General features: G+C 40.1%; 4 protein-coding genes across 5 annotated transcripts; all 4 read right to left on the bottom strand.

The window, feature by feature from the left end:
* Window positions 1–3,158: 3,158 nt before the first annotated feature.
* Window positions 3,159–4,739, bottom strand: LOC129726589 (uncharacterized). Its single transcript, XM_055683484.1, has one exon. It carries the CDS (start codon window positions 4,737–4,739, stop codon window positions 3,159–3,161), a length of 1,581 nt encoding a protein of 526 aa, XP_055539459.1.
* Window positions 4,740–6,175: 1,436 nt separating this feature from the next.
* Window positions 6,176–6,505, bottom strand: LOC129726582 (uncharacterized). The gene has a single exon (XM_055683456.1). The coding sequence runs from the start codon at window positions 6,503–6,505 to the stop codon at window positions 6,176–6,178; it is 330 nt and encodes a 109-aa protein (XP_055539431.1).
* A 4,658-nt stretch (window positions 6,506–11,163) lies between these two features.
* Window positions 11,164–15,272, bottom strand: LOC129730964 (uncharacterized). 2 transcript variants are annotated; one of them, XM_055690637.1, is made up of 2 exons: window positions 12,472–15,272; window positions 11,164–11,277 (listed from the first exon to the last, which is right to left on the bottom strand). In XM_055690637.1, the coding sequence occupies exon 1, from the start codon at window positions 15,270–15,272 to the stop codon at window positions 13,143–13,145; it is 2,130 nt and encodes a 709-aa protein (XP_055546612.1). In that variant the 3' UTR covers window positions 11,164–11,277; window positions 12,472–13,142. The 2 variants fall into 2 exon arrangements, with proteins under 2 accessions (XP_055546612.1, XP_055546611.1); XM_055690636.1 differs by having other exon boundaries at window positions 11,165–11,301.
* On the bottom strand, window positions 11,295–15,269 carry LOC129730965 (protein gustavus-like). Its single transcript, XM_055690638.1, has 2 exons — window positions 15,159–15,269; window positions 11,295–12,517 (listed from the first exon to the last, which is right to left on the bottom strand). The coding sequence occupies exon 2, from the start codon at window positions 12,390–12,392 to the stop codon at window positions 11,454–11,456; it is 939 nt and encodes a 312-aa protein (XP_055546613.1). The 5' UTR covers window positions 12,393–12,517; window positions 15,159–15,269; the 3' UTR covers window positions 11,295–11,453.
* Window positions 15,273–16,252: the final 980 nt, after the last annotated feature.

Here is a 16,252-nt window from a genome sequence, read left to right as displayed (position 1 = left end):
TTGATCTGCTTTTTTGCATCACATCCGCCATCCAAGTCCAGCTACTCAAGCAAAGCGCGTCTAAATTTGAAGCAACCAAACGGTCGACCAGTTAATCACACCGAAATGACATGTAACGGAAGTTAAAAATTGACTTCTCACTCGTGGCGATTAGGCTTACCGGGGAAGAAAAGACAACACAACTTGTACAGCCAGAAAAAAATCCCAATCAGCTTAAAGTGAGAGAGAAAATAAAAAAAAGCGCTCAAACCATTCCGAAATGCTTTCGCCAATGATGGGCTCTGTCGTCGCGGCTGCCGTTTTGCTGCTCTAGTTAAGCACCAGCTAAACTGGAGGGCTTTTTCGGTCGTCCATCCGTTGTTGTTTTTATTTGTATCTCTTGCTTGTTTTGTTTTTTCGTGAACCTGCAGATCGTTATGAGAGAGTAGCGCTTGACAACAGTCACGGCCGGCGTGTCGAAGGAATGCGAATGCGAAGGCTTGGCAGACCGGCCCACAGCTGATGATGACCGGCCATGAAGACACTGGGAAGCGAAGAAAAACCGTGATGTGATTAATCGCTCGGAACCACATGTGTAACAGGATTTAGAAGGTTCATTTTTTTGTTTCCCACCCGAATTACGGAAAATTAGGTTCGTCACTTAAAAACCAGTGTGTGCGACCGTTGAAGTCTTTTGCAATTTCCTGTGTTTGTTTTTTATGATCCGGCACTGAGCAGTGAAATTAGGGTCATCGCCAAGAAATGTTGGCTTCCTGAAAGCTCATCCGCTGGAAGCGGTTCATGTTAACACTTTCGTTAAATTTATTTAAATCGATTATTCGCTTCATTAAACACTTCTGGTCTAGAAAATCGAATAAACTAATAACGATTGCATCATATTGAATCAAATTGTGACCTGCCCTCGCAAGTTCGTCTGCTCGAGGCTATCAAAAAAAAAAAAAACAGTCAGTTGAAGAGTTGTTTGCTGCTTCGCTCGACCGGCTGGCCTCGTGAACGAACACACGATCGATAACATGCAATTATAGGGAGCCGTTGGGGTTCTCTCTCTGTCTCTTAGACACGAACTCCCCATCCACTCAGACAGTTGGAGTATTTACTGCTCAGAACCGAGATGCTGGGGCTTCGAAAGCTAACCACACTGTGGACCGGGGCAGGTGACGATGGGCTCGGGTCGTGTGCGGGTTTTGAATAGTGATCCGTAAACTTATTCGCTATCGCATGTTTGCGCGGGGCGTTGCGCGGCGTTGGCACCGGCGATGGCGGGCAGTAGTAGTGACAAACGAGAGCAAACTCGTCCGGCTGCTGCACTGAAAGGAACCCCGACTGTCAGGCGGCTGAGACCCAGTAGTGAAGCACCAACACACGGTAAAAGTATTTCATCTTCTCCTACCACACCCAAGAATGGAATGGATTGCGCGTTACATTTTTTTTTCTTCTCTTGTACCCGATCTGCGCTGCTGAGAGATTGCATTTGTGCGCTGCTGCTAGGGTGGCTCTCGAGCAGGATTGGCTGTGTCGGTTTTGATCTAGGAACATTTAGGATCAGTGGATCCCTCAGCAGATTTTTACCGCCCTTGGGTGTTTTGGATATTCTGCGCAGTGCAGTCGACTTTGAGGTTGAGAATGTATTGGTTTAGATAAACAAGAGAAGCTTGGCCGCACAAAAAAAGCACCTTTAATGCGCCGTCGTCGTCATTTGGCCAGATGCGATGCATTCATGGGGCACCAGGCCAGCTTAGGCCACGTTCAGTGTGCAATGAGCAACACGGGCCTCCGCCTTCTGCTCCGCACTGCCCCGGTACTGTCACTGCCCACGAGTTGATAGCGTCACCGTCACTTTCGCTAGTGCTGCTGCTGCTGCTGTGTTTGGCTATATCAGCATACAAGTCCTATCGTGCCACTCGGAACAACGGGGAAGGGTGTCTTTTTGCGCCGTGTAGGTTTGTTTGTTATTTATATGTATGTACGAACTTGCTTGTATTTATACCGGTGGACACTGCGGTATCTCGACTTTTCTGATTTGTTGTTTTTAGATGATACGCTCTGTTGACTGGTGATTGTGTATGTTTGAGCTTGATGGATTGTGAAATTGGTGCTCATTTAATAGTCAAACGAAATAGTCAAACAGTGAATCGTCTTAGAATGCACCAAATATGGCTGAAAGTGGAGTTTACTTAATAAACAAGGAGTAAGCTTTATTTAGTATAGTTAGAATTTACGGAGAACGACACCACTGAGTGCTCGGTTAAAAAAATTTGCAGCTGTCACATTTTTTCGTAAATCTCGGTGAATGCTGCTAAATCATAGTTTTAATTTTTTTGTTGTTGTTGAATTTCCAGTAAATTGAGGTTTTAACCGCTTTAACCGATTGCTTTGTGATAGAGATTCACTTGAGATCTGGACGTCATGCGAGATAAAGGGACACCCCTTAGACGAATTTGAGAACACCACAAGTGAAGCGAAACTACTTACTATTTTTATTGGACAGATAGCCTCGGATATTGTGTTCAATCTTTTTGTCTAACAACAGAGTGACAGTGCTACTACACTGGAGCTTTTATTTTATCGGAGCTTTCACAACAATGCAAATGCAGCTTTGATGGGGAACCACAGAACCCTAAAACGATGAAATTTTTTCATTCTTCGAGCCTACATTGCAATTGATTAGTGTTCCCGACGTCGAAACAAACACCGTCTTTTTAGTTGCTTACTTAGCAGCTACAAAGCTGTAATATATTTTAGGTTCTAATAAAGTGTTAAAGATAATTTATAATTTCTTACTTATTCAGTGTTTCTTGGTTTTTTATATCCGAAATCCTTCTACTAATTCTTTCTACCTTTCAGGCAACCTTCTATTTCTTCTCTTTTCAGGTCCACCAGCGATGAACAACGATTAGCGGTAGGTATTTCCTGTGTGTTTTAGGTTAAGTTACGGGTAAGTATAAGTTTATAGTTATTTTCAGCAACGTACCTTCGCCTTTTAACCTGCTTTATGAATACCACTTACTACGTGGTGAGTAGTAATAAATTTAATATTGTTCCGGACTTTGGAACGACTATTTGTTTAAATTTACTTAATTTAATAAACTCGCGACTGATATGCGGTTTCACTTGCTATCGAAACTGAATAAACGATGACGTTTACGGATGTTTACATCCTAATTGTCATTTTGTTCGCTCGGCCCTTTTCGCTCGATATGAAACGGTTTGTTGTTCACCCCCTTTTCGCCGCAACGGGGGGTTTCGGCGACATTCCCCGACCCGTGAACCACTTCCGTTTCCGGAGTCACTACACCCGTATCCTCTTTGCCGGTGACGTCCAGTACCGCCAGCTTTACCGCGGGTCGAGCAAGCACTCCTCTAGCTGTCTGCACTGTGGCACGTCTAACTTGCCCGGATTTGTCTGGAAACGTCTCCAGTACACGCCCTCGTTCCCATCGGTTTCTCGCCTGTTCGTCGATGATCACGACTAGATCACCTGGTTTCAACGGCTTCACTGGTTCGAACCACTTCGTTCGCCTCGTCAACATCGGGAGATATTCCCGCACCCATCTGCGCCAGAAATCGTCGATGATATGCTGCGCTAGTTTCCAGCTGTCTCGCAGAATGTTTCCCTGAACAGGTTCAGTTATCGGTTGCTTAAACCCAGTCCGTCCGTATAGAAGGAAGTGGTTTGGTGTGAGCGCTTCGTCGTCTTCTGCCTCCAAAGAAACATAAGTCAGCGGTCGTGAGTTGACAATTGCTTCGGCCTCCAGCATGATGGTCTCCAACACCTCGTCGCTAGGGTGACGTGTGCTATCCGACACAGCTTTCATCGCTACCTTCACCGACTTCACCATGCGTTCCCATGGTCCTCCCATATGCGGAGCCGCAGGAACGTTAAAATGCCACTGAGTATTTGCATTGGTAAATGTGGTGGCGCAGTCTTGAACAATGTCCCGAATTTTCTGCTTCTCCTCTGACAACTGGTGATTGGCTCCCACAAAATTTGTTCCGTTGTCCGAAAATACCTCCTGTGGAGCTCCCCGCCTGGCTACAAATCTTCTGAATGCCATCACGCAAGATGCAGACGAAAGACTGTGGACCAGCTCCAGATGGACTGCTCGCACCGTGAGGCATGTAAACAAACAAATCCACCGTTTTGCGACGCATCGTCCAACTCTTACTTCGAGGGGTCCCATGTAATCTACACCGGCGAATGTGAATGACCGAATGAATGGGGTTAGGCGTACTCTCGGCAGAGGTCCCATCAATGGTGGCCGGGGAGTTGATTTCTTCACCTTGCAGTACTGACAATTTCGACTTACTTTTTTCACGAACACCCGAAGCTTCGGGATGTAAAACTCTTGTCGCAGCTCGTTACAAACAGTTTCTCCGTTAGCATGCAAGAACCGGCGATGAACCGACTGAACCAGAAGGAAGGTAATGCGATGATCTCTCGGCAGCACTACGGGATACTTTGTTGCGTAGGGAATGTGCGGTGCGCTTCCAATCCGACTTCCGATGCGTACGACTCCGTGTTCGTCAATAAACGGAACTATGGGGTACAGTGGGCTACTTCTGCCCACGCTGCAACCATGGTTTAGCGCGTGAACCTCCTCCACATAAGCCTGACTCTGTGCTTGGTGCCAAAGTGTTTCCATCGCCTTCACGATATCTTCCTGATCCAGGACATGCCGTCGACTTTTTCTCCCTAGAGTTCGCTTCCAGATCCTGACTGCCCGGTGAACATAAGCCATCGCTCTAAGCAAACGAGGGGAGCTGCGTAGCCGCAAGGTTACAGAGTCCGCTTTGTCAAGCGGATGGTCATGGGTTCGAATCTTAGTAGAATCAGGCCATCCGATGTCAAAAAGGACTTAAGCATGGGTTTATTCTCAAGCTCCCCACCAGTTACCCTTCCTTTACGCTGGAATCTACAAATACCTTTGCGTGACTTCCTCTTAACAAAAAATAAGTCCCTCTTATCAATAAAACTGGCCAGACGCACGACGAAACTTCTCCAGGGAATTATAATTGGTGATATTTGGCAAGAGGAACGAGTATCGGTATAGTAGTACAGTAAGCGTGTAAGGAAGAGCAGCACATTACACACAAGCACTGATGAACAATAATAATAAGCATGCCACTTCTCAATAGAGGTATTGCTATTAACAGAAGTGCGGGATACAGCAGACACCCGGGCATATCGCACAATAGATCTACGATTCTGGTCGCAGTGAGGAAGCCCATACAGGAAAAAAAAAAGCAAACGATCCCAATTGGAAAAGCGCTCGACGCGAATTACTTCCTCGGCCGCTTGATGTACGCCTACTAAACGTAGTTCTTCGCATGCTACATCCGCTTCATCCTCCACTACTGACTGCCCAGGCCACTGCTCTTTTGGGTTTCGTAGAAACGGTGGTCCCTGGTACCAACGGTTTTCTGGGTCAAATGAAGGTCCCGAGTTCCACTTTGTGGCGTCGTCCGCAACATTGAGCTTCGATGGTACATAGCGCCATTCGTCCACGCAGGTGAGCGAAAGAATTTCTCCAACCCGGAAAGAAACGAATTAATGATATCGACGACTGTCTGAGCGGAGCCATGCGAGCACTGTAGCTGAATCCGTCCACAGGAAGTGTCTTCGAATGTTGAGGGTAAGTGCCGTACGAATTTTCTGCAACAAGCGTGATCCCATCATGGCAGCCTCAAGCTCCAAGCGGGGGACTGAGAGCGCCCGAAGTGGCGCAACTTTTGTCTTTGCTGCAACCAGCGAACACCAGCCGCCTCCGCTATACGACATCCTCAGATAGGCCACACAAGCACAAGACGCTACGCTCGCGTCCGTAAACACATGTAGTTCGATTTCGTCGATTTCCTCCGGCAAAAGATGACCAAGAAAGCATCGGGGAACCCTCACCTCGCTGATCGTCAGGTACACCTCGATCCACCTACTCCACAGGTTGTGCAAAGACTCTGATATGGGCTCGTCCCAGTTAGTACCCGTTCGCCAGATTTCTTACCTCAATATTTTTCCTTGCACTACAAAGTGCGCTACGAATCCCAGCGGATCATATAATTTCATAACTGTGCGTAAAACTTGGCGCTTCGTTGGAATCATTCCGCCTTCTAAAATTCCTTCCAGCCCTGTTCGGTCGAAAGTGAAGTGATCCGCCCTGGGAACCTATGGGCCCAAGACCTATGGGCCCAAGACTCGCTCGTAGACCCGTTCCTTCTCAAAATTGAGTGACTTGCTGTCAGACGTACCAGTCTCCCCGAGTAGATCGAGCACCTCCTGTGAGCTGGATAGAATTTTTCCGAACTCGAATCCACCGGCTGCGTGTATTAGCTGCACTTGCCGGACGAGCTGTACGGCTTCCTCCACAGAATTGACACTGCTGAGAAAGTCATCGACGTAGTGGTTCATAATAATCGCATCTACCGCTTTGGGGTAAAGTTCTGCGTAATCAAGTGCGTTTTTGTTCTTTATGAACTGTGCTGTGCAGGGAGAACTAGTTGCCCCAAACATGGCGACGTTAATAACAAAAATTTGCACTTCATCTTCCGGACTGGCGCGCCATAGAAAACATTGGGACTCATATAAAAACCACAAGTGAGATTCCAGCGGCATTTTCTTGTCAGGAACTAGTGTTTTATCCAGAATTGAAAAATAAATTCTTCTGGTGAGGCGGCTTCAAACAAGAAGAATTCGATTTAAATTATTAGAATAGTTCCAAGCTAAATTTGAATATTGTATTTGCTCAGAAGGTTTGTCACGAAAACCTTAACTTCATTTTAACACATAACGTCTGTGTTAATGACAAGGGTAAAAGAATTTTAATGCTCAGTATCCTATTCTCGACCCGAACAGCAGAATATCCTCTATTGGTATTGTTGATATAAATATGAATAACATTAATACGCGTTCGGGCAGCTGGAAAAAGTGGATGGAATTCTTTACGAATAACAACAACGTTTATTTGAAGAAGCCTATTTCCAAATTCATCGTCCTCGGCGACGACTTCAACTCCGTTACCGATCATTCTGATTCCATTGGAGAATGAACTGAAAAGAACAGTCGAGTCCTTGAAACTACGAGGTGTGGCTGTCGTGTCTCACAAAAAGAAAACAACTTTCACTCGTTGCGGATGTTCATTAGGCGTTGATCGATTTAACGAATCTGATGATCTCCACGAAAAAATTTTGGATTTCAGGTGGACACCAGTTATTTTTTCGGATCATAAAGCGTTGGTTATAAAACTCAGCTCAATGTCATGACGTCGGTTTCGTACAACACTGGCATAACTCAAAATTTTGTTCAAATTTGGAGATTTCAACAGCAAACCATGTCAAATACTGTAAATTAAATATTTGGTTATTGTTAGAAATTTTTGAAAACGCAGTGCGTAGAAGTTGCTCCAAAATTGGTTGTGTTCTTCCAAGTCTTGACACTAAACAATCTTTTCTGATAACAAACAATGAGGAGAAAAAATCGTTGTCTTGTTTTGTCCAGTTTTTATTGATTGAGATCGACTAAAAGAATTCGAAAAGTTCATATTTTCAGAATACAGGTCGGACTCGATTATATACAGTCTCCGAAAAATTGTCACTATATATAATCGAATCCTATATATAATCGAATCAGAAAAAAAAATTATTTTGTTTATTTTGCATTAATATTTTGTTGTTTTTGAATAAATAAGTAGGATTTTTTTGACTAACCCCTTTAAAGTCGCAAAAAACCTTTCTTACAAAAATATATGTATGTATAGATTTCGTAGTTATTCTTAATGTTATTGCAGTCAGCCATGGCAAGAACACTACACCGTGCTGCACGGGTGACACTTTTGCATAGAAACACTACACGGCGTGTATTGCAACTTGCACTGCGTGATGTGTAAGCAAATTCACCGGTGCGCGTGTGCAATGCTAATCTCCTACCGCGTGCATGAAGCTTCGGCCTACACACAAGCTGAGGGATTTAGCTTCGTAAAATCACCGGAGCCGCAGGATTTAACTTCGCTGAAACACTCGACAATCTGCTCTTACGTATGGAATTACATCAGCAATGCGAGCCTGATGCCTGATATGCCGAAGCTTAATGCACTCACCACTTTGTCTAGCATGTTTCCAATACTCAGCACACCAGGCATAAAAAAATTCCTCAGCCCTGCTTGCGTTATGTAACATTTGATCGGAATCAATAAGGAAGCGCTTTTTTATAACGTAACGCAAGAATAATTATTATTGATCTCCTTTTCCCCCTTTGCCATGCTTTTTGTTTAAATTTTCCGTATGAGTTGCAACACTTTACCAACCCAACACTCTTTCCCGTTTCCTAAGCGTTGCATAATTTGTAATCGTTCCCTCGCGATATTTCTGTTTTAGATCAGCTTTACTTTACTTGAAACATTATGGCTCAAAAATCAACGTTTTGGGTCAAAAAATGTCGCGTTACGTCATATTGGACTGAAATGAACGTCCATTAATTACGTACCGTAAATAAAAACAATTTTCGACCCCCTCTTTCCTCTAGGTAACGCTCTTTGTATAGATCTTCAAAATTTTTCAGTATTGATTGCGACGCTTTGTCAGATCTCTACCTCCCCCTAAGCGTTACGTATTTTTGGACAATCCTTACACGACATTGCTGCTTTAGGTGAGTTATATTTGATATTGAAAAAAAAAAATTTTTTATGATTCGATTATATACAATTTTATATATAATCGAATCATATAAAATCGAGTCAATATATAATCGAGTCTGACCTGTAGGACGTATAAACTGAAAATTATGAGCATATATATTTGATGGGTCTTCTCCCAAGAACCAAATCGTCATTAAGCAGCACTCTAACTAGTAACAAAAGCGGTGTCTGCCAAAGATCCTATTGAAAACAATATTTTTCGAGAGTTGTATGGTGAAATCAGAGCCATTTTCCAATTTTTTTTTGTTTGAAGCGGAATACGTACCGAGTGGTTAGACACTATTACTGCTGGATGTGATATGTCCTTTGATTAACTGCACTACATCTGCTCGATTTTAATTACTTTTAATCTATCAGTTAAGTTGAAAAAATATTAAATCACTTAAACACTAAACCGAAACTTAAACAACGGGCATCACTTCTGCCTCGCGGAATAAAACTTAAGAGTTAACACCTAAACGAACCGCGGACTATCTATAACGACGTAGGCACCTGCCTCACGAGGGGTATCACTATAACGACCCCGGACTTCCTTGAAGTCCCAGCTTAAGTATTCGCCGCTACTCCGGTCACTCCGAATTTTCCCGCGGCGTCGTCTTCTCACGAGAGCGGGCCGCTCTTCCGTCTCTTTCCTCGCGAACGTGCCCGTGCACGGCTGATGCAATCGTTGTTGACTTTTTCGTAAATCCGCTCGGTTGCATGTTTTGATTAAACATCCGCGAATTGGAGTTTTTTGCTGTAAATATAAACTTAAAACATTCGAACTTGCGTTCGATTTAATAACTGAGGTATTGTTTTTGCCTCCATAATCAAAACAATACCTTCTTTGATTATGATCCACTTTTCATATTTTCATAACATGAGTGGTGGATGGAATTTCAAGTTTCAACACTTGCGATGTTGAAACAAATTGACAAGAGAAATGATTTCATCATCTTGTCCATGCATATTAATGACAAGTTTTTCCAAAGATGTTTTTTCCATTTAGGATTTTTCTTAATCCTTCTTTGGAAGAGAATGGAAATTAATTGTAACCGCCTAAAATCAGGTCGGCTCATAAAACCCCCACTGATCGAGTTTTTAATTAATGCAATTCATTAAAAACATGATGAAAGTATTTGGCATGGGTTACAAAAAAAAAAAAATTTGAAGGAACCTGATTTTTGGATAATTTGGAAATGAAAGATCTTTTGCCTCTGTACCCTACTACTCTATTCCCTAGCTACTACTGTTCTATCCATACTATTCCGTACTCCTTCTCCTTCTCCTTTCCTGAGAGCCGTCCGCCCCCTTTCGTTCGCTCCTCTATCCACTCCTGTCTATCCTCCTTCCTTGGTATTATCCGTCCCATTAACACGAAGAATATTTGTTGTTTCAGGATCTTTCTTGGTTGACCTAAGTCCTGAATTCTGTTGAGATATATCCTAGATGTTACAGCTTTTAATCTTTATGCTCGGATATAACACCGATCATTTGTTGCACGTAGTCCTAAGACTTGATCTGGTGTTTCTCTACACTTATAATCCTGCCGATAAATTTGGGATTCTTCCTGTTCCCTGAAGACATAAACCCGTTTTCATCGATCCTGCTCTTCAGGTCTATCCCATTGCAAGTGGTGTAAAGTGTGTGTATATAATGACTTATCCGGCTTCTCCTAGCTGATAGAATAGTCTTATCTCCTTAAACATCTTTCTTGATTGATGATGAAAGACTGCTTTTCTCTTCTGTTTTATTCAACTGCTATATTAATTTCTGATTCAGTCAAATATATATTTACTGAATCCGTTCTAGATTCATCTCTCTCCATCCGTCTTTTATCTCCGCCGTCCGTTCGGTGAGTACTGATCCTTTTATCGTTCTCCTACTGTCTGACCCTAGTCTTAGTTCCTAACTTTATATCCCTATCTTTACGCTCTGAATATTTTAAATTGTATGTTACTTTACTTTTAATTTTAGTGTATTTTATTTATATTATAATAATTTTTTTTTTTTTTTTTTTTTTTTTTTTTTTTTTTTTTTTTTTCAAATGATTAATTAATGTAATAAACTTTAAATAAAAATTTTTTTTTTTTTTTTTTTTTTTCTATTCTCTACTCTCTCCTATTGTCAACTTCTTCCCAATTTGATACCTTTTTCATGTTTTCCCATTTAAGCATATATGTCTTTAATATTTATTAATAATGAAAACAATTTTAATTTTAATATTTCCATTTTCTTACTCAAAATATAGAGTCAAGAAAAATATTTTTCTCACAAATATATAATTTTGAGAATTCATGATAATTCACCCCTCTTGTCAATAATTAAGCCAAAAAATCTTATACCAAATTAAAAGTAAAAATATTGGAAATATGAAAAAAAAAAAAAAAAAAAGGTCTACAGCAATGCAAGTATTTAATACCGAAAAGGATAACCCAAAATTACACTTGCATTACCGTATAGCAGCAATCTACACTCACCATACCATCATTCTGTTTTACCTTCCTTCTATTCACCATTCTGGTTTATCTTCCTTCTCGTCTTCTGTGGATCGCCTGGTAAATTGCTGTTGACCTAAAACCCCCCCTGATTTGAGGTTTTAGGCAGGATTAATCTGTAAATATACTCATTTTGTTTTCTATTAAATAATTGTATAATAAAATGTAGAATAATCCCAAAAATAATTATGTACTATTAAAATTAAACTCTATCATACTACATAGTTATATATCTAAAAAAAAATATGCTGACAGATGTGTGTAAATCCATAATTTTTTTTTTTTTTTTTTTTCACACGTCTTTTACTCGGAGCCCAATCGTGTTATTTGTGACACAATAATTTGTGCATTCATGTTTTCTGTCTGTGTTCAGACTCCTTTTCCAAAAGTCCTTTCCTTGAAGGCACAAATAGTTCTCTATTGACTTTGGTAATTGGAAAAGTTTGACATTTTCTTTGAAATGTATTGAACACATTCCTTTACAGATTGTGTATTTGCACAATTCCTGTAAGGTAATTGGTTTAGACTCTAAACCACCTAAATATTCCATTTTTACCTCACTTCTGCCCCAAACTGTTGAAATTATTGGGTATAGTGTCTTATTTTGGAGACCCTCGAAGGCTTCTCCAAAGTATTGGCCATTGGCTAAAAAGCTCAGTGTGCCTTTATCCATATCCAGTATCACTTTAATAGTCTCGAACTTTATTTTGAATTTTTCAAAAGATTTTCGTTCTCTACCATTTTGTTTTTTCGGGTACGTGTCAATGATTGAATCATGAAGCGTCATGCCCCTGTTTATGTCAAAGCCCCAAGAATTGCTATCTAGTCCTAATAGACTTTGATAACCCATGCATTGTAAGGTTGCATCAGACGTTGCTATTCCAACGTATGCATGTGTCCCCCTCTGTTCACTAGGCCATGTTATTTCCCATACATGGAGACCTTTTGTGAACCCAACTTTACCTCTTATGCAATCAGTATTGTTTCTTGCATAAGTTCGATGGGCTGTGAGACCATTAGTTTCTACAAATATGTTTTCAGAACAGTCTTCCTTATTCCAGGAATGTCTTATCTGTTCTTCCAGAGATACTGTTGGTCTTTCCAACAAAATTTTTAATCTTTGTGGTATCTCATAATTTTCGTGTCTTTTCGGTCTTTCCATATTTGTAATTTGAGGCGTTACCCTATGTTTTAGTCCTCTTCGTTTGTTTAAATGTTTCTTGGCATACATTTTACGTAGTGTCAAAAGTATTTGTTGACTACTACAAACAGGATTTAAATTCTTATTTTTTTTTTCTATATATATTTACCTCAATTTCCTAGGCTATAGGCCTGTTCGTATCTCATTTGCTCTGTCTGCAAAAAGAAATGAGTAAAATAAATTCTTAATACATTGCTGTATATAATATAATTAACAATTCGTATACTCAATAACTACCATTCTGGGTCACTACTCCCTTGTTATTTCATTCAAATCACAGTCATTCTAGGTAGTGTTCCCTTGTCCAATAATTCACTATCCATTCAAACATAAAAAATCGTAAAAAAAAAATTCAGTTTATCGACAATGTTCAATTTTACTATTGTCGAACGGTAAGTACGATCTCATTTAACATTTCCCATGGGATACTGATTGTAACGAGGGAAACTTTTATCCGCTCTAGGTCAATATTTCATTTCTTCTATTTTCATTTGAAAGGCCCTTCTTTCAAATAATGTGGGGTCTCTTCCGATTTAATTAATCAAAGTTTTACTCTTTCGCGTTATTTATGGGAGGTATGTTTCCTCTTCCCCTTTTAATTCTTTTATAGTGCTCATCTATTTGACATTATTACGTGCAGACATTTTTGACAATCTTTGACAAGACATTTACTTATCCTGGATTTCCAGCTCTTCGGTTCATTCAAATGCTTTTTTGTTGTTATTGGCGAACGCATTATGTTATAATTAGCTGTAGGTTGTCGCTCTGTATCAACTTTTTCTACCACCGAATTCTGACTGGTGGTCTTCTAGTTTGTGTTTTTATAATTGTCTTATTTTCTGATATCCCCTGGATATCGCTTTCATTTGTTATTCCTGTTGAGGTTTGAAATATATCTGGTTCCATATATTCTTCTTCTAATTTTTGAATTGCTGGTAAATTCGCTTGTGGATTTAATTCACGCATGAGCATGATTTCTCCATTATGTTCTAAATTTGGATTGGCGAAAATATCTTTCCTCCTTTTAAGCATCTCAGCGTCTGAATTCGGTTCCCGTGGGTCGATCAATGGCCCTAAATGGGTAATCTTTTGTCCTCTCAACGGTATCTTTGGAGGTGATGAACGAGGTTTTTTCAGAATTGAAACCTTTGGATTCCTTTGTTTAAAAGGTTTCGACTTCCTTTCCTTGGAATATGAAGAGACGTACTTTTTGTTTTGTGGGCAAGAAATCTGCCCTTTAAAGCAACAAATAAAAAGTACTATCAACGTTGCCAACATAATTATTGCTCCAGTCCCTATACTAGCTATAGTCCAGCCTGATGAAAGTGGAGAATAAATTAAATTTTCTAGGAAGGGTCTTTGCTTTTTGAGAACTTCAACATCGATTCCTAAATCAAAAAGCTTCTTTCGATCATAGAATGAAACTTTAGAGAAATTTCCACTCAATGTTGGGATCAAATGCATTGTACTTTCTTCCCACGTAAAATTCATTATTTTGTAGTTCATTGTGTTTACTAATGCTTTGTTATCCGATACTGTAGTATCTGAATACCAAATTTTTGTGTTATTTGTTTGAATCCTCATGTTTGGGGTTAGCCTCATTCGACCTGTACCCCTAACAATCAATTTTGTTTTATTTTCTCCATGGAAAATATTTACTTCAACTTCTTGTGGGGTTACATACTCCCAAACATTTGACTCCTCGGTTTCAAACCAAGCGTCGTGATTGACTCTCAGAAGTTTAATCTTACAATTTTCTGTTGAATTTCTGAATCTGAGATTCAATAGGCACTCGTTTTCTGAAGTTAAATTTTCCTCCTTCAGTTTTAATTCACAAATTCTAAAATTCATGTATATTTTGCAGTTTTCGTATTGAGTTTCCGTTAATAGGAATCCCCAATAGTTATCAATTTCCTCAATTATTATATTCCGATCCAAATTAATGGTCATGATAATAGTTCCATTTATTTGTGGAATAAAACTTCCCTTAAATGCTTTGAATTTCCTCTTTGAAACTAACGGTATCTTCAGGTCAATTGACAACATTTGGTTGTTCTCCGTTTTAAAGGATACATCCGTTATTCTCAAAATCTCTGACAATATTCCGCTATTTTGTCTTCTTGGAAATTCGAGGCCCCCTTTGATCTTACTTTCAGCCTCTTTTAATATTTGCAACAAAATTGCTGGCTCTAGTAATTGAATAAACCATGTTATACTATTGTCTTTATTAAGCAAGACTTGTAGTATAATATTCTGTTGTTTATTTAAGTCATTTATTAAAGATTGAATTCTAAATCCAATTTCAATTAATTCCGACTCAAGTTGTAGTGCCTTTTTATATGTACTAGCGAAACTTAAGTCGTCTTGGACCAGTTTCCCTAATGTGTTGAACGTATTCATCACGTTTTTCATCTTATCATCTATATGCAACATTGAGCTGTCTACAAATTTGTACATAGCATCAATTGTCGCAGTTTGATGATCTAGTGATAAGACCAAGGATTCCTCGTTCCTTCTTAATTTGTCCAGATTTATATCCACCCGAATTCTATCATCAGAATCCATACCTCCAATGGCTGTTATAAAACCACGAGTTCTTCGGGATGGAAAAAATTCTTTTATGAACTTATTCATATCCATGCTTTTGTTGAATGCCATTTCTAAATCACTCAGCATGACATTACAATGTGTATTTTTTATTATTTTTTGTAATAATACACAAGTATAATTATAATCTGCCTTAGATTTTAATAAGGCCTTCCCTCCTTCTTCTAATCCTAATACCGGGAATCTTACCTTCAACACGTATGTGCCCATTCTTATCAACGGCTCGTGTTGTTCCTCTAAAATGAATCCACCATTCGTTAACCAGAATAGGTTAACGAGAAGAAAAATGCTCCTTATTTTCATTTTTTTTGTAGGTTGAATCCTGTTGCTGGTTCCAGTGCCCTGTGAGCTGCTCCCTGTCCGTGGGATCTATTGCGATTGGATTTCGAAAACTTGAATTCGCGTAACACTGGTCAACAGTCGATCTCGGATTGTTATTATTGTTCCTCTAACACTTTCACTGTTTCTTCTTCTAATCCTTTTTATTTGTTCTTTTAGGTTTCGACCATCTTCGAGGAGGAGCCCTTAGAAATATTGGACTTGCACGTTTCGTGGCATTCACTTTCGTTGATTTGGGTCTGTTTTTCCGATACGTCAAAGTCACTTAAGCACGTAAGTTTTTTCTACTTTTTCACTACTGGCCCAGCCAGAAAACGGCGCACCTGAGCCTATCTTTTCAGGCTCTTTTGCGCTGTCACCAATGAAGCGGAATACGTACCGAGTGGTTAGACACTATTACTGCTGGATGTGATATGTCCTTTGATTAACTGCACTACATCTGCTCGATTTTAATTACTTTTAATCTATCAGTTAAGTTGAAAAAATATTAAATCACTTAAACACTAAACCGAAACTTAAACAACGGGCATCACTTCTGCCTCGCGGAATAAAACTTAAGAGTTAACACCTAAACGAACCGCGGACTATCTATAACGACGTAGGCACCTGCCTCACGAGGGGTATCACTATAACGACCCCGGACTTCCTTGAAGTCCCAGCTTAAGTATTCGCCGCTACTCCGGTCACTCCGAATTTTCCCGCGGCGTCGTCTTCTCACGAGAGCGGGCCGCTCTTCCGTCTCTTTCCTCGCGAACGTGCCCGTGCACGGCTGATGCAATCGTTGTTGACTTTTTCGTAAATCCGCTCGGTTGCATGTTTTGATTAAACATCCGCGAATTGGAGTTTTTTGCTGTAAATATAAACTTAAAACATTCGAACTTGCGTTCGATTTAATAACTGAGGTATTGTTTTTGCCTCCATAATCAAAACAATACCTTCTTTGA

The sequence above is a fragment of the Wyeomyia smithii genome, chromosome 3 (genome assembly GCF_029784165.1).
Source record: "Wyeomyia smithii strain HCP4-BCI-WySm-NY-G18 chromosome 3, ASM2978416v1, whole genome shotgun sequence".
NCBI classification, from domain to species: Eukaryota; Metazoa; Arthropoda; class Insecta; order Diptera; family Culicidae; genus Wyeomyia; species Wyeomyia smithii.
Note: the sequence above shows the minus strand (reverse complement) of the source record. Positions and strands in the feature narration are given on the sequence as shown.